The 12,747-nt window shown below is 38.4% G+C and overlaps 1 protein-coding gene and 1 long non-coding RNA gene across 3 annotated transcripts in view; both read left to right on the top strand.

Annotated features, from left to right (window-relative positions):
- The window catches only part of LOC135203126 (uncharacterized), a 228,735-nt gene that overhangs the window by 158,297 nt on the left and 57,691 nt on the right, over positions 1-12,747 (top strand). The gene's annotated exons all lie outside the window — the stretch shown is intronic.
- LOC135203124 (integrin alpha-PS3-like) overlaps positions 1-12,747 on the top strand; it is a 57,288-nt gene that overhangs the window by 32,322 nt on the left and 12,219 nt on the right. For both annotated transcript variants that reach the window (XM_064232769.1, XM_064232768.1), the window contains exons 10-14: positions 3,135-3,323; positions 3,656-3,829; positions 4,416-4,558; positions 5,410-5,488; positions 6,847-6,979. In XM_064232769.1, the coding sequence (XP_064088839.1) occupies positions 3,135-3,323; positions 3,656-3,829; positions 4,416-4,558; positions 5,410-5,488; positions 6,847-6,979 (718 nt within the window). The remainder of the gene's footprint in view (positions 1-3,134; positions 3,324-3,655; positions 3,830-4,415; positions 4,559-5,409; positions 5,489-6,846; positions 6,980-12,747) is intronic.

Raw genomic sequence — 12,747 nt, 5'->3', positions numbered from 1 at the left:
TGTGATAAAATTATTAAAATGCTCAGGTATAAGTGTTTTTAGAGGGGCTTTTGGTGTTAGAACTACCAAAATAGGCAGCTATAAGTGATTTTAGAAGGGGTTCTCAGTATTTTGTTTGGGTTTTAGCTATTCGGGGGGGGGGGGGGGTTGTTTGTGGCACACATTCCCCATGAATACTGAAAGTCGACAGCACTTTAATTTCAAAATATGTCCTTTTTTTCATGACATGAGGATGATTTTATGAATAAAGCTAGTGTGTTAATATCATCAAAATACATTTACTTTAAAAATAAAGTACTACTATGTATACAATAAACATCAGTAACACTGGAAACCACCACAGAGAAGTCCCATTCAAACAGAAGGATTTTTTTTATTATCAAGACCAAAATACAGATATTTCTGCCATTGACATCACTATGATACTGTACAAGTAACAGAAAAACTAAACTCTCACAAACAGATTAAAATATCAAAATACCTGTACGTCTCACTCCTAGCATAAATGAGCATTCTACAGAACTGATTTCCTGGGAAAGGTCACAGAATATATATTTATTACCAACCAAAAACGTGCAGTGATCGTATTAATGTATACTTCACACTTCATCATTAGTGCTTTCCAGTTAGCTCTGAAAATTACCTAGACACCATATTAAGCCCCTATGAACAACCCACTGATGTCACCAATACATGCACTATTAGTCATTTAGTAGTTAAAACATTTTGCTCTCTTTTTAATACAGAAAAATTATATATATTAATTATAATTTATGTAAAGACCAAACCAAAAAAATTCATATATGTAGTCCTGTACATATACGTACTGTACTGTACTGTACCAACATGATGAGTGACCCCGATGTGCTGAATAGGCCACAGGAGGAAGGGGAGGGGGCTACACACACACACATGATGTTGAAGGCTGAATTATTTCTTTTTCGGTCTGTACACAGCAGGAACTGGTTGACTGCGACATGAATTCTGTTGCTCTTCTTTTCATCCAAATCACCCTGTAACATACATTTGCAAAGCATTCAGCATCATTGGAATCCATCTCCTCAAAAAGTGCAAGGGGCCAAGTCAGTGTGCAAATTACTGAGGTATCTTGATGAAATTTCATGGTTTTGGGTTCTAGTTCCTTCTCAACTTTGTAGCAATGCTGCTCATGAAGCTTCATAAACTCCTTGTCCATTATTGACTAATAGTCTGCCTTAAATAATGAGATGCATTTCCCTTCCTTACAAGTATATTTTATTCTCAGTTCACTGCTCAGTATCACAAAGGCTTTTTTCACATCCACCTCAGTAAACCCCTTGACCTTAACATCATGAAAAAATTGAGGACAATTTCTTCTGGATGTTATTCATTCTCATGAAGGAGATTTCCTTCCAGGCTGTACTGTTTACATTCAAGACTTCCTTGTAGATGTCAGATCCCTTCCAAAAGTCAAAGACTGTTGATTCTCCATTCATATTTGTTGCATCAATAGCCTACTACAGGTTCACTGAAGGTAATAGTTCTTGAGGATGGCTAGAATCCCTTGGTTTATCAGTTGTCAGACAGAGGCGGTGTTGGGAGGCAGGTAAACAGCAGTGACATTTGGATGAATATCTACGAAGTTTTGTGGATGGCCAGGATTGATGTCCAAACTAAAGATCTTAGAAGAGATGCACTTTTCCTTACAATATTTCTCCACTGCTGGTAATAGTGATTGAAAAACCAGTTCTCAAAAATAATGATGCTACCCAAGCACTGAGATTTGACATATGTACATATATATGAAAGCAAGGCCTTGGCAGTGTTCTTCAATGCTTGAGAGGATTCTCCACATGAGACATCAAACAGGCTGTGAACTAAACGTCACCTGCACAAACTGCCTCGACCAAAAGGGTCAAACAGTCTTTTGCAATCTTGAAGCCTGGCATAGTCTTCTCCTTCAATATAAATGAGCGTGTAACCTTGTCTTCCTGCTAAGACCAGTTTCATTCACATTTGAATATTTGTTCTAAAAGAAAATACTGCTCTCCTGTAATCTTCACCAACATGAAAGGGATATGGATGCTGCTAACTTGTCAGCCAATAAGCTTTCACCTCGGATCCTAACACTGTGAAGCTTGTGTTACTTCTCAAACTGCAAAAGCCATCAGGAACTTCCCTTTAATTCTGATTCTTTCTCATCAAGAAATTTCTTTTTGAGGACTGTGAACTAAGACAATGCTTTACGCTGAATCAGCAGCTGACCTACTGGCATACAGTGATGAGTCTGCCATTCAGTCTAAAGAGAAAGTGGCTGTTACATTTGTTCTTATTTCTTATATCTTGCCTTTTGTCGTGTAGATGATTGTGTTTCTTTGTTTTGATGATTGTGTTTCTTATCTCCAGAGCAGCTTCCCAAAATTTTTGTCTTTCTGTGAACTGGTGATACAGTTTTACAACCCAAGCCAAGAGAACAAGCTTTGGAGATGATCTTTTCACTATTTTCTTGGCAATTTATCATAACCACCTTATTTTCCAATGAAACAGCATTACACTTACCAGCACTAGAGTCTCTCTTCAAAGCCTTGCCACTAATTATTCAAGACTCAATTCAATGCAAATGACACAGCAGATAATACACGTGCAAGCACAGAATTCGCGGCAAAGGACTAAGCTGCCACACAGCCAAATGCACGGTTTATACAGTACTAGTACAATATTTCTATATACATATTTAAGCTTTTAATGGTTTCAGTCATATATATATATATATATATATATATATATATATATATAGTATATATATATATATATATATATATATATATATATATATATATATATATATCATAACACTGCACAGGAACATTATCTTATACATATTTTCATATTATTTCTGTATTGTGTACACCTTACCATCTTTGTAATCTGTTTTCTATTCAATAGATTTCCACTAGGAACTTAGTATTACTTTTTCTCATGACCTTGCACTAATTAACAAACTTATGCACTACACATTTTCTCTTGTTCTTGTCCTGTTTTAGAAATTTTTTACACTTTTTCTCTTGCTGATGCCCTATTTGTCTACATATCTTTGCTGCTTTTCTTTGTCCTTCCAGACACTTAATATATATTGCTGCTTTACTCAATAACAGATGTAGCTGTTGGAGCCCCTTGGGAAGATGATGGTAGAGGAGCTGTATACATTTACCTAGGATCAATTTCTGGTCTCAGAAAGGAATTTTCCCAGCGTCTCACACCAGAAGACTTCCCCAGTCATCCCCTGAGAGGTTTTGGCATGTCAATGTCAAGAGGCATCGACACTGATGATAATGGTTATCCAGGTTAGCATGAAATGTTTCATCATTCACCTTTGGTAATAGTTTAGTTACACGTTACGGAAATAGTACTTAAACGTACATGTAAATCTAAGCCCCATGTAGGTCAAGACTTTTATGAGTACTTGTCATTCTTTTTTTTTTCAAAAGAATCCTTAGCATAAATATAAATTTACCCAGTACATTAAATTTCCCATCCTTCATGCCAAATCAATGCCTTTTAATCTAGTACTGAAAACCACCATTTCCTTTCATAGTCCAAGCTAATGATTCCAAAATTCAACTTCTCATGAATCTACCCTAGTTATTCTAATCCAATTCCTCTTTTCACAATTTAGATCTAGCAATCGGAAGCTTTATATCTGGACATGCTCTGGTCTTGAGGTCTCGAACAGTAGCATCACTAAGTGGACACTGGAAGTCTAATCCCCCAGCCTTGGAACTTGACACGACAGAATTCACACTCACTGCCTGCATTACATACAACGGCTACAGGGTTCCAACTTCTGTTGGTATGCTAAACGAATTTTTATTTCATTTGAGTGGTTTAGCTCCTATTTCATTAGCATAATTTTAGCATCAGTAGATAAAGCAGAACCACTTGTGTAAATAAAAGGGGATGGGAACACAATCACAAAGTGTATGAGGGATAGAGAAAATCAAATACAATACTAAATGGAAAACGTAGGTCAGATCTGCTTATTCTTTACATTGGTAAGTTAGTTTATTGTTCCTTTATTTTCCTGTTGGTGAATGAGGAACCATAGTGTACTAATAATTTTTAAAAAATTTTATTATCCAAAAATGTATACCTGAGTCAGTATGATAAATGAAAAAACTCTTTGACTAATGTGATGAAGCTATTTTGCATCTTTTTTTCAAACTGATTACATAGTATATAAAACTTTCCATAAAAACAAATTTACACTAGACAAGACTTGCTATCCCATCATTCTATGAACAGACTCCCATTTGCCAGATCTGAACCCTTTTACTCATGAAAAATAGTCAGTGACTACATGTACTAGAAGATAGCTGGGTTAGTGTACAGAGGCCTTTCAACTTTTGAAACTTCATCCGGAAATTTTTGTTTTTAAGATGTTTCTACATTACTCACTTTGGACTACGGGTATCATGCACCCAGGGCTTCGTTTCTGGATATCAAGCGACCACAAAGGAATGTTACACTAACATCCATAAAAGGAAGAGAGACATGTGAAACATTCCAAGTGAGTGCTCAGGTATGTAAAAAGAAAGGGAAGTGTATGCATTGTTACATTATATGGATATAGAAATAGGGATATGTAACAAAACTGATAGGTGATTTATGAAAAATTGGCTATAAAGCCAAGCACTGGGGCACTTTCAGCCAGTCAGCAGTTAAGACAATGGAAAGAGGTAGTTGGTGGTTGGCAGCAAGCTAGAAGATAGGAAGCAGGAATGGAGGCAAGTACGTAAAAGACTAAAATGTGGGTGCAGTTAGGGTCTGAAGGGATGCTGCAATCAACCTTTATTTTGTCTACACTGCCAAGTGAAGCGCACTGATGGCACTAACAAACCGGCCCCCGGCCCCCCCCCCCCTCCCCCCCCCCCCCTCAACCAGGGAGCCAAGTTCTTACAGGTATAGTTCCTTCACTCTAAACCTTCCATCTCCAGCCACTTTTATCATGATAAAAGGAACAAGGAAGAAACAGCAATGGAGACATAATATTAACTTGTAGTCAAAAGCAGAATTTATATCACAAAAGCAACCCCAGCTCCAATTACAGGAACAAAAAATCTTAAATCTGGACCAGCAAACACCAGTGAATAGATGGCTTTCATATTTTAGTCCATGTGCCTCATGTCCAATTGTCGTGCACCTAGGCTAAGAGAATTCCATCAATCCAAAAGTTTAATTATTAACAAGTATATACTAATGCAAAAAATCTTTGAAACCTACTATACACGTGCTAAAACCTGGCTTGAGTTTTTCTTAAAATAAATATCTGGCAAAATAAGTGTGGAGTTGTCTGTGTTGCTTTGACAACTGTGTGCTAATACTATACTGTAAAAACGTAACTTACCATCATTCTCATTTTCATTACCCTAGTCAAACAACGTGGATCCAAAAACACCCATCACAGTGAAGTTTGAATACAGAATTCCTGATTTTCCTGGAAACCAACTGTGTAAGTACAACTTTACCGTCATTCATTATTCTCTATGATTTCCTTTATTTGATTGGTATGAAGCTCTTACAATTGGCTCTCAACCGAGTCTATATCACTTAAGCAGCATCTATCTTCGTTTTGAGGGTTAGGCTCATTAATATAATTCATATTTCACTGATTTGAACTGTTATGTCCATCTCTGATTCTTAACCAAAACTTTTCCTCATTTTTGTAACTTCATTATATATTCTAAAACATATGAGAGTGTGGTTTGATATATGTTCATCGAGAAAAAGGAGATAATTACTACTAAGACAAAAGAGATTACACAAAATGTGGTCTTTCTGATGAATAAATGGTCAAGTTCTTTAGGGAGATTTCCTTCAGTTGATGATTTTTCATGGCGTTTTGAATTGAAGACAAAACCTTGTTGAGCTAACTTGTCCTCCAGAAAACCGATCTGAGATTGTATATTTATCCATGGATCAGAGTGCTTTGAGGTGACTCAGTTATATAGGCAAATAATGATGACAGGATGATGAAAAGAGTATACAATTCGTTCATGAAAAAAGGAGAAGAAAACTTTCCAAGAGAAAGACGGATGTGCAGTGTGAACCCATTAAAGGGCTAAAAGTTTTGCATATTAAGACAATGAAAACAAAGTATATTTCCTGATAAATTACCACTGGAATCATATTGACCACTGGACAAATTTTTGAAACATAGTTTAATAATATGGCTGGGCTCAGTTGTCATTCATTTATTCAAAAGCTGAAAATTTCAGCCATTTGAAAATTCCTCATTCCCTGTCCTTCATACAAGCATCATTAATGTCAGCAATTCAGAAATTTACCTCTTCACATAATCATTTGATACTCATTGCCATTCACAATCAACATAATATCTCTACCCATCTTTCCTTCGTTCCCACCATGACAAATACAGATCATTTGATGTCCCTAAAACTTCCTAGGTCCATAACAAATTTAGCTTTCAAATTCCAATATCTGTGATTCTGGTTGATGGATGACTTACACCCTGAAGTGAGACTAATATATTTATTGTAATCATCTATGGTATTCATTAATCGATATGCGTAATCTATAACAATAGACTTAAAAGACATCAAAACTTAATCCTTCATCAGACTGTTCAGCATCATTTGATTACTAGTCACTATATCAAAGGCTTAAAACTCTCTGAGTGAACACTCAGGTTACAAATATAACAAATGTTATTAACCAAAAACTATACGTACAGTAGTTATCAATTCGAACATAGTATAAATACTGTACTTTTGACAACATTTTCATCTAAATTATGAGCTTAGTCACAATGCATGCACTGTTGACATTCAAAATACTTCTTGTTTTCAGATCAACCCAAGACTGACAACACTGAACCACAGAGCTTCACCAACCACATTCGTATTTTAACTGACTGTGAAGACAATGGAAACAGCGTATGTGAGACTGATTTGCACGTTGAAGCTGAATTCATAAACTTCAGGCAAGAGAAATCTAATTTTCAAGTGTCATACATTTTGTCCTTAACACTACAGTAATCTCTCTCACATAAATCAATACAAAACGGCCTTCTTCAAAACATACATTCAGATTCTTCAACCTTTAAGTTCTACTATATCATGCACTGCCATGAGTATAAAGCATGTATTGTACATGAAAAAGCGTACTATTTCTGACAGACGATAACACTGATGAGATCATCTTTATCATTACAGGAAAGGAAATAATAATATTGAAGCATAAAAATGACATTTTTATGATAAAATTAAGTTTTATATTTACTTACCAAGTAATCACAGTGCTTACAGTTTCACTCGCCATTGCAGTTGCGCTAGTATTGGTGCAGTTAACTAGCCCCACCCACTTTCAGGGTAAGAGGGAAGAGGCAGGGCTTTGATTCATAATTCCTTGGTAAGTATACGGTAGTATATAAAACTTAATTTTATCATAAAAATGGCATTTCTATATACATATGTAACTTATCAAGTAGGTAATTACATTGCTAAATCCCAAATTGACATTGAGGTGGGATATGAGTACCTTCTACCCCAAAACATTATTTATGATACATTACGAGTTAGAGAATAGAAAATAATAGCTTGGTACAATGCTTGTTCTCCTTACTGATAAGAGAGCTGCTACAGATAGATACTGCCTCTGGTCAGCATTCATCTTATCTATGTAGGTTGGCTAATTGGTCAGACGCACCTCTACAACACTGGGGCTTTGTAGCAAGGATGAACACTGTGACTACAAAGCATACAAGTAAGGCAGTCCCCGGTGATCGGCAGACTCAGTTAATGGTGATCCGGTTTTATGGGACTTGTCTAGTGCCATAAAATCTGCGATATTTGGTGCCATAACGTGCTGATTTCTGGTTATTGGCACTAATAAGTTATGGTGCTGATATATACCCAATAGTTATCAGTGTCAAAATCCGGTTAAAAGCGCCATAAATGCCATAAATAGCCAGTTTCGGTTAATGTCGACTTTCACCTATCATTAAGACTTTCAGAACGTAACCCCCGCTGATAACCAGGAATTGCCTGTAGTCAGTTGCCCCTGCCCTGGGCACAGAAGTGACAAACCAAATGACCAGAAAAACAATTTGAATACCAGCAACACTATAAAAACGTAAAAACCCCACCCAACCAATAAAACTAAGACTGGAGGGCTCTCCAAGCACAGTGGCCCTAGGCTCCCATTTCAACTCAACACGTAAGTTCAAAGTGAAAATGATAGATAGGAAGAAAACTTCCTACCTTCTTCACCCAACACCCTGCTAGCCATGGACAACTGCCCTAATGCACTAAAATTAGCGAATACTATTTCCACATCTTCCAGATAAAGGTTGCAAAGACCAATCTACATTCACAATATTTAGCTTGTGTAATTGATGAAAGGGATAGATTGTGTCTGAAGGCCAAGGACTTGGCGACCAATCTGGTCTCATGAGCTTTGGCTCTGACTGACATTAAGTCCTCCTCTCCAACTTGCGATTGGGCTTTGGTGATCAGATCTTTCATAAAAACTCAAATCCATTTTTTGACATGGCATGGGATAAATTCTTGACTGAGTATCACAATTGATCTGAAGGGCCTCAAATCTTCTCCATTCTGTGTAAATAGTATCTTAATGCTCTCACTGGGCAAAGAACTCTCTCCTCTTTGTCTGGGCCTAGTAATTTCCTTTAAACTTTGCTTAATAAATGAGTGAAGCCCAGGTTTTGTTGGATCTTTATTCTTCACTAAAATCCCAAGGTGAAAATCCCACTCTCTTCTCAAGGACATGCAACTCACTTACCCTTTTGGCCATTGCCAAAGCCACCAGGAAAAGGGTCATTGGCAAGGTCCCTTAGTGAGGTAGAGTGAAGGGGTTCGAACCGGGGTCCTGAGAGCCATTTCAGCACATCAAAATTTCAAGAGACTGTCTCTGACCGTCTGACCCCATGGATTTGGAGGTATCAAAAGACTTTATGAGGTCTGAGAGGTCTTGATTAGCTGAAAGGTCCAAACCTCTGTACTGAAACACCAAACTTGACACTGCCCTGTAACCTTTAATTGTAGAAGAGGAAAGACCCCTAGATGTCAAATACAAGAGGAGGTCTGCAATATCCACTAAAGATGTCTTTGAAGACGAGATGTCATGTCTTCTACACCAAGCCTAAAGATTGTCCACTTGGCTTGATAAACCTTGTCAGAAGAGGCACACCTACACTTTGCAACTGCTTCTGGACCTGCCAGGGCCAGAGTAGACAATCCTTGGTGAAACCAGCTGAAGTGAGGATGTCTGAGCAGACATGTTTTATGTGGTAATAGCCTCAGAAAATCTGTCAGCAACAAGAGGAGATCTGGAAACCATTCCTGTCATGACCAGAATAGGGCCTCTAGGGTCATTGTGACATTCGAATGGCAGAAAGGCGTAAAGATCCTTGTCTGACCAGTCCTGCAATATAGCTTCTGTCATCCAAGCAAGAGAATCTGGGACTGGTAAACAAAAAATTGGAAGGCAATAATTCTTTGATGTTACAAACAGGTCCATAACAGTCTCCCCCAGTTTCCAAAGATACTCGCACACTTGAGGCTGAATTGTCCGTTCTGTGGGAGCACCTGCTTGTGACGGCTCAACCCATCCGCTAGGATGTTGAGCCTGCCCTGGATAAATTGAGTTACTAATTTGGTTTGGTTGTTGTCCACCCATAAAAGAAGAGTTCTCGCTCCTTCGTAAAGAGAGAACAAAGGCATCCCTCCTTGTTTCTTTATATACATCAGGGCTGTCATATTGTTGGAATGTACTGTCACTGCTTGACTGTGGACTACCAACACTAAGTATTGTAGACCAAGTCGAATGGCTGTCATTCCTTTGAACTTGATGTGCCAATGCCTGTTCTTCTGACCATAGTCTTGATGCTTCCTGGTTGTCTAACAGGGCACCCCAACCTAGATCTGATGTGTGTGCATAAAAGTCTAGATTGGGGCTCAATGGCAACAAGAGACTTCCCTTCTGAAATTCTGTCTTCTGAACTCCACCAGAGAAGATCTCCTTTATTTCTCACATAATTGGGAAGACAAATGTATCTGGATGTGTCTTCCTGTCCCAGCTGGCCTGCAGGCAAAATTGTTGAGTTATCATTTGAAGCCTTTTTAAGTGAACAAACTGCTCTATTAAGGCTAAGGTTCTGAGAAGGCCCATCCATTGATTTGGCCAAGGTCTGACATGCTAAAAAACACGTTGACTTTCCTCAGGCAAGACTGAATCCACTTGGGGGATGGAGAAACCTGAAAACTCTGAGTTTATCAACATCCCCAAATAGAATTGTCAGAGATGGAACCAGCTGGGACTTCTGAAAGTTGACTGGAATGCCTAGCTCCTGTGCTAGTTGAAGCATCTTCACAATGTCCTCCATGCCCCTCTTCTCTGATGGTGAACAAAGGAGCCAGTTGTCCAAGAAGAGGGGGGAGATATCTATTCTCATCAAATGTAAGCAATTGGCGAGCCTAGCAATAATTCACGTAAAAACTTGTGGAGTGGTCGAAAGGCTGAAGCATAATGCTTGAAACTGGTACACTATCTTGAAAAACAAATTGCATGTACTTCCTAGGCTTCCGATGTACCGGAATGTGAAAGTAGGCATCCTGCTGATCTATGGATGCCATTCAGTCACCCCACTTGGACGACATGACAGTGACTTTCCATCCAGAACTTTATTTTTTCTGCAATGAAATTCAGGGTGCTCACATCTAACACCATATAGACGGTTGTAAAAATGTCCGACTCTGTATCTAATACTTCTTTGTGTCGGAAACCTCTCAGAGCCTACCAAGTAGGCAGTCAAAATGATGGGTTTGTTGATCAATGGGGTTTTTTCTCAGGATGGAATGGAATAACCTTCCTTGAGCACTGACACAATCCATTCCTATGCGCCCCTTGTCATGAAGGACAAGATTCTCACTTCTGGGTTAAGGGTTTGGACGATGACTTCTTGAAGGATTGTGTTGAGAATCATAGGATTGTTCTAGGTCTGGACTGCGATCTGGTTCTGCTACCTCAAAAGGCAGTGGCTGAAGGGGAGAAACAGTCCTGGTACTGATAGGTGCTGGATCTCTGGGGCATCTAGATGATAGTGCTAGAAGGTCCTGTGAGCTTTTCTTCTGCTGCTCAGAAGAAATGTCACTCACTGTCGACTTAGGGAATATGTGCTGACAATTGAGAGGAGAATAACAGGACAGACTTCTGTGAAGAAGTGATACTCTTCATTGTAAAGAGCACCAGAGTTCGCTTTTCTTCAATACATATACGTACTCCTAATGCAAAGAGTGGGCAACTCTCGAGTACCATCCCTTATGCCCTTGTCCGTGCAAGAAAGGACATTCAGTCAATCCGTCACAATGTCTTTAGGTAGCAGGAAATAATTTTTGATCTTTCAGGGTACAGTGCCCATCTACCAATCAAAAAAACTTAGAACTTCATGAATCCTGAAAAGCTTCTTAAGGGATGATTGATCTCAGTAGGGGAGAACATCACCTTGGTTTAGTTAAAAGCCAACCTGTGCAAGAAGTCTATGAGATTCAAGAGGTCTCCCTGGGATGAGACAGTCACTCCCAGAGAGGGATCTTCCCTGGTTTCATGCACCGAATACATCTATTGCACAAGACATGTGGGGGGATAACTAAAGGAAGACTTCCCCTATTCTCTCTTCTCAGTGAGCCAGCTGTCTAACTCGTTAAGAGCCTTCCTTGCAAAAAAAGAGAGCGCCATCTTCAGTAGCCTGGTGTCAGCAGACTTATCAGTACATAATGAAAAAGTTGAAGACGAAGAGACAGACCTTACCTTACCTTACCTTACATCTTGTTCGGGTTGCCCCAGGTCCTCAGTGTGAGGCACTTAATGTCTACCAGAGAGTTGCTAGTACATCTTCCGGTATATTTTGCATCTTCCAATCTTGGATGGTCTGGGATGCAGTTTAGATATTTGTCGAGCTTATTCTTAAACACATCTACGCTCACTCCTGATATATTCCTCAGATGAGCTGGCAACGCATTGAATAGACGCTGCATTATCGATGCTGGTGCGTAGTGGATTAATGTCCTGTGTGCTTTCCTTATTTTTCCTGGTATAGTTTTGGGCACTATTAATCTACCTCTGCTTGCTCTTTCTGATATTTTTAGTTCCATGATATTTTCTGCTATTCCTTCTATCTGTTTCCATGCCTGAATTATCATGTAGCGTTCTCTTCTCCTTTCTAGACTATATAATTTTAAGAATTGTAGTCTTCCCAGTAGTCTAGGTCCTTAACTTCTTCTATTCTAGCTGTAAAAGGACCTTTATTTTTTTTTTTTTTTTTTTTTTTTTTTTTTTTTTTTTTTTTTTGTAACACTCTCTATTTGTGCAATATCCTTTTGATAGTGTGGGTACCATATCATATTGCAATATTCAAGTGGACTACGAACATATGGTTTTTATAAAGCATAATCATGTGTTCAGCTTTTCTTGTTTTGAAGTGCCGTAACAACATTCCCATTTTTGCTTTACATTTTGCCAACAGAGTTGCTATTTGATCATTGCATAACATGTTCCTATTCATCATCACACCAAGGTCTTTAACTGCTTCCTTATTTGTGATGGTCTCATTATTAGGTCCCTATATGCATATAGCTTTGTTTCTTTCTCTGTCTCCATAATTTTATTGATTCAAATTTATCAGAGTTAAATACCATCCTATTTACCTCCTGCCCAATCATATATTTTGTT

This window comes from Macrobrachium nipponense, chromosome 33, assembly GCF_015104395.2.
Source record: "Macrobrachium nipponense isolate FS-2020 chromosome 33, ASM1510439v2, whole genome shotgun sequence".
In the NCBI taxonomy this organism is placed as follows: domain Eukaryota; kingdom Metazoa; phylum Arthropoda; class Malacostraca; order Decapoda; family Palaemonidae; genus Macrobrachium; species Macrobrachium nipponense.
This window is presented reverse-complemented; position numbering and strand designations above follow the sequence as displayed.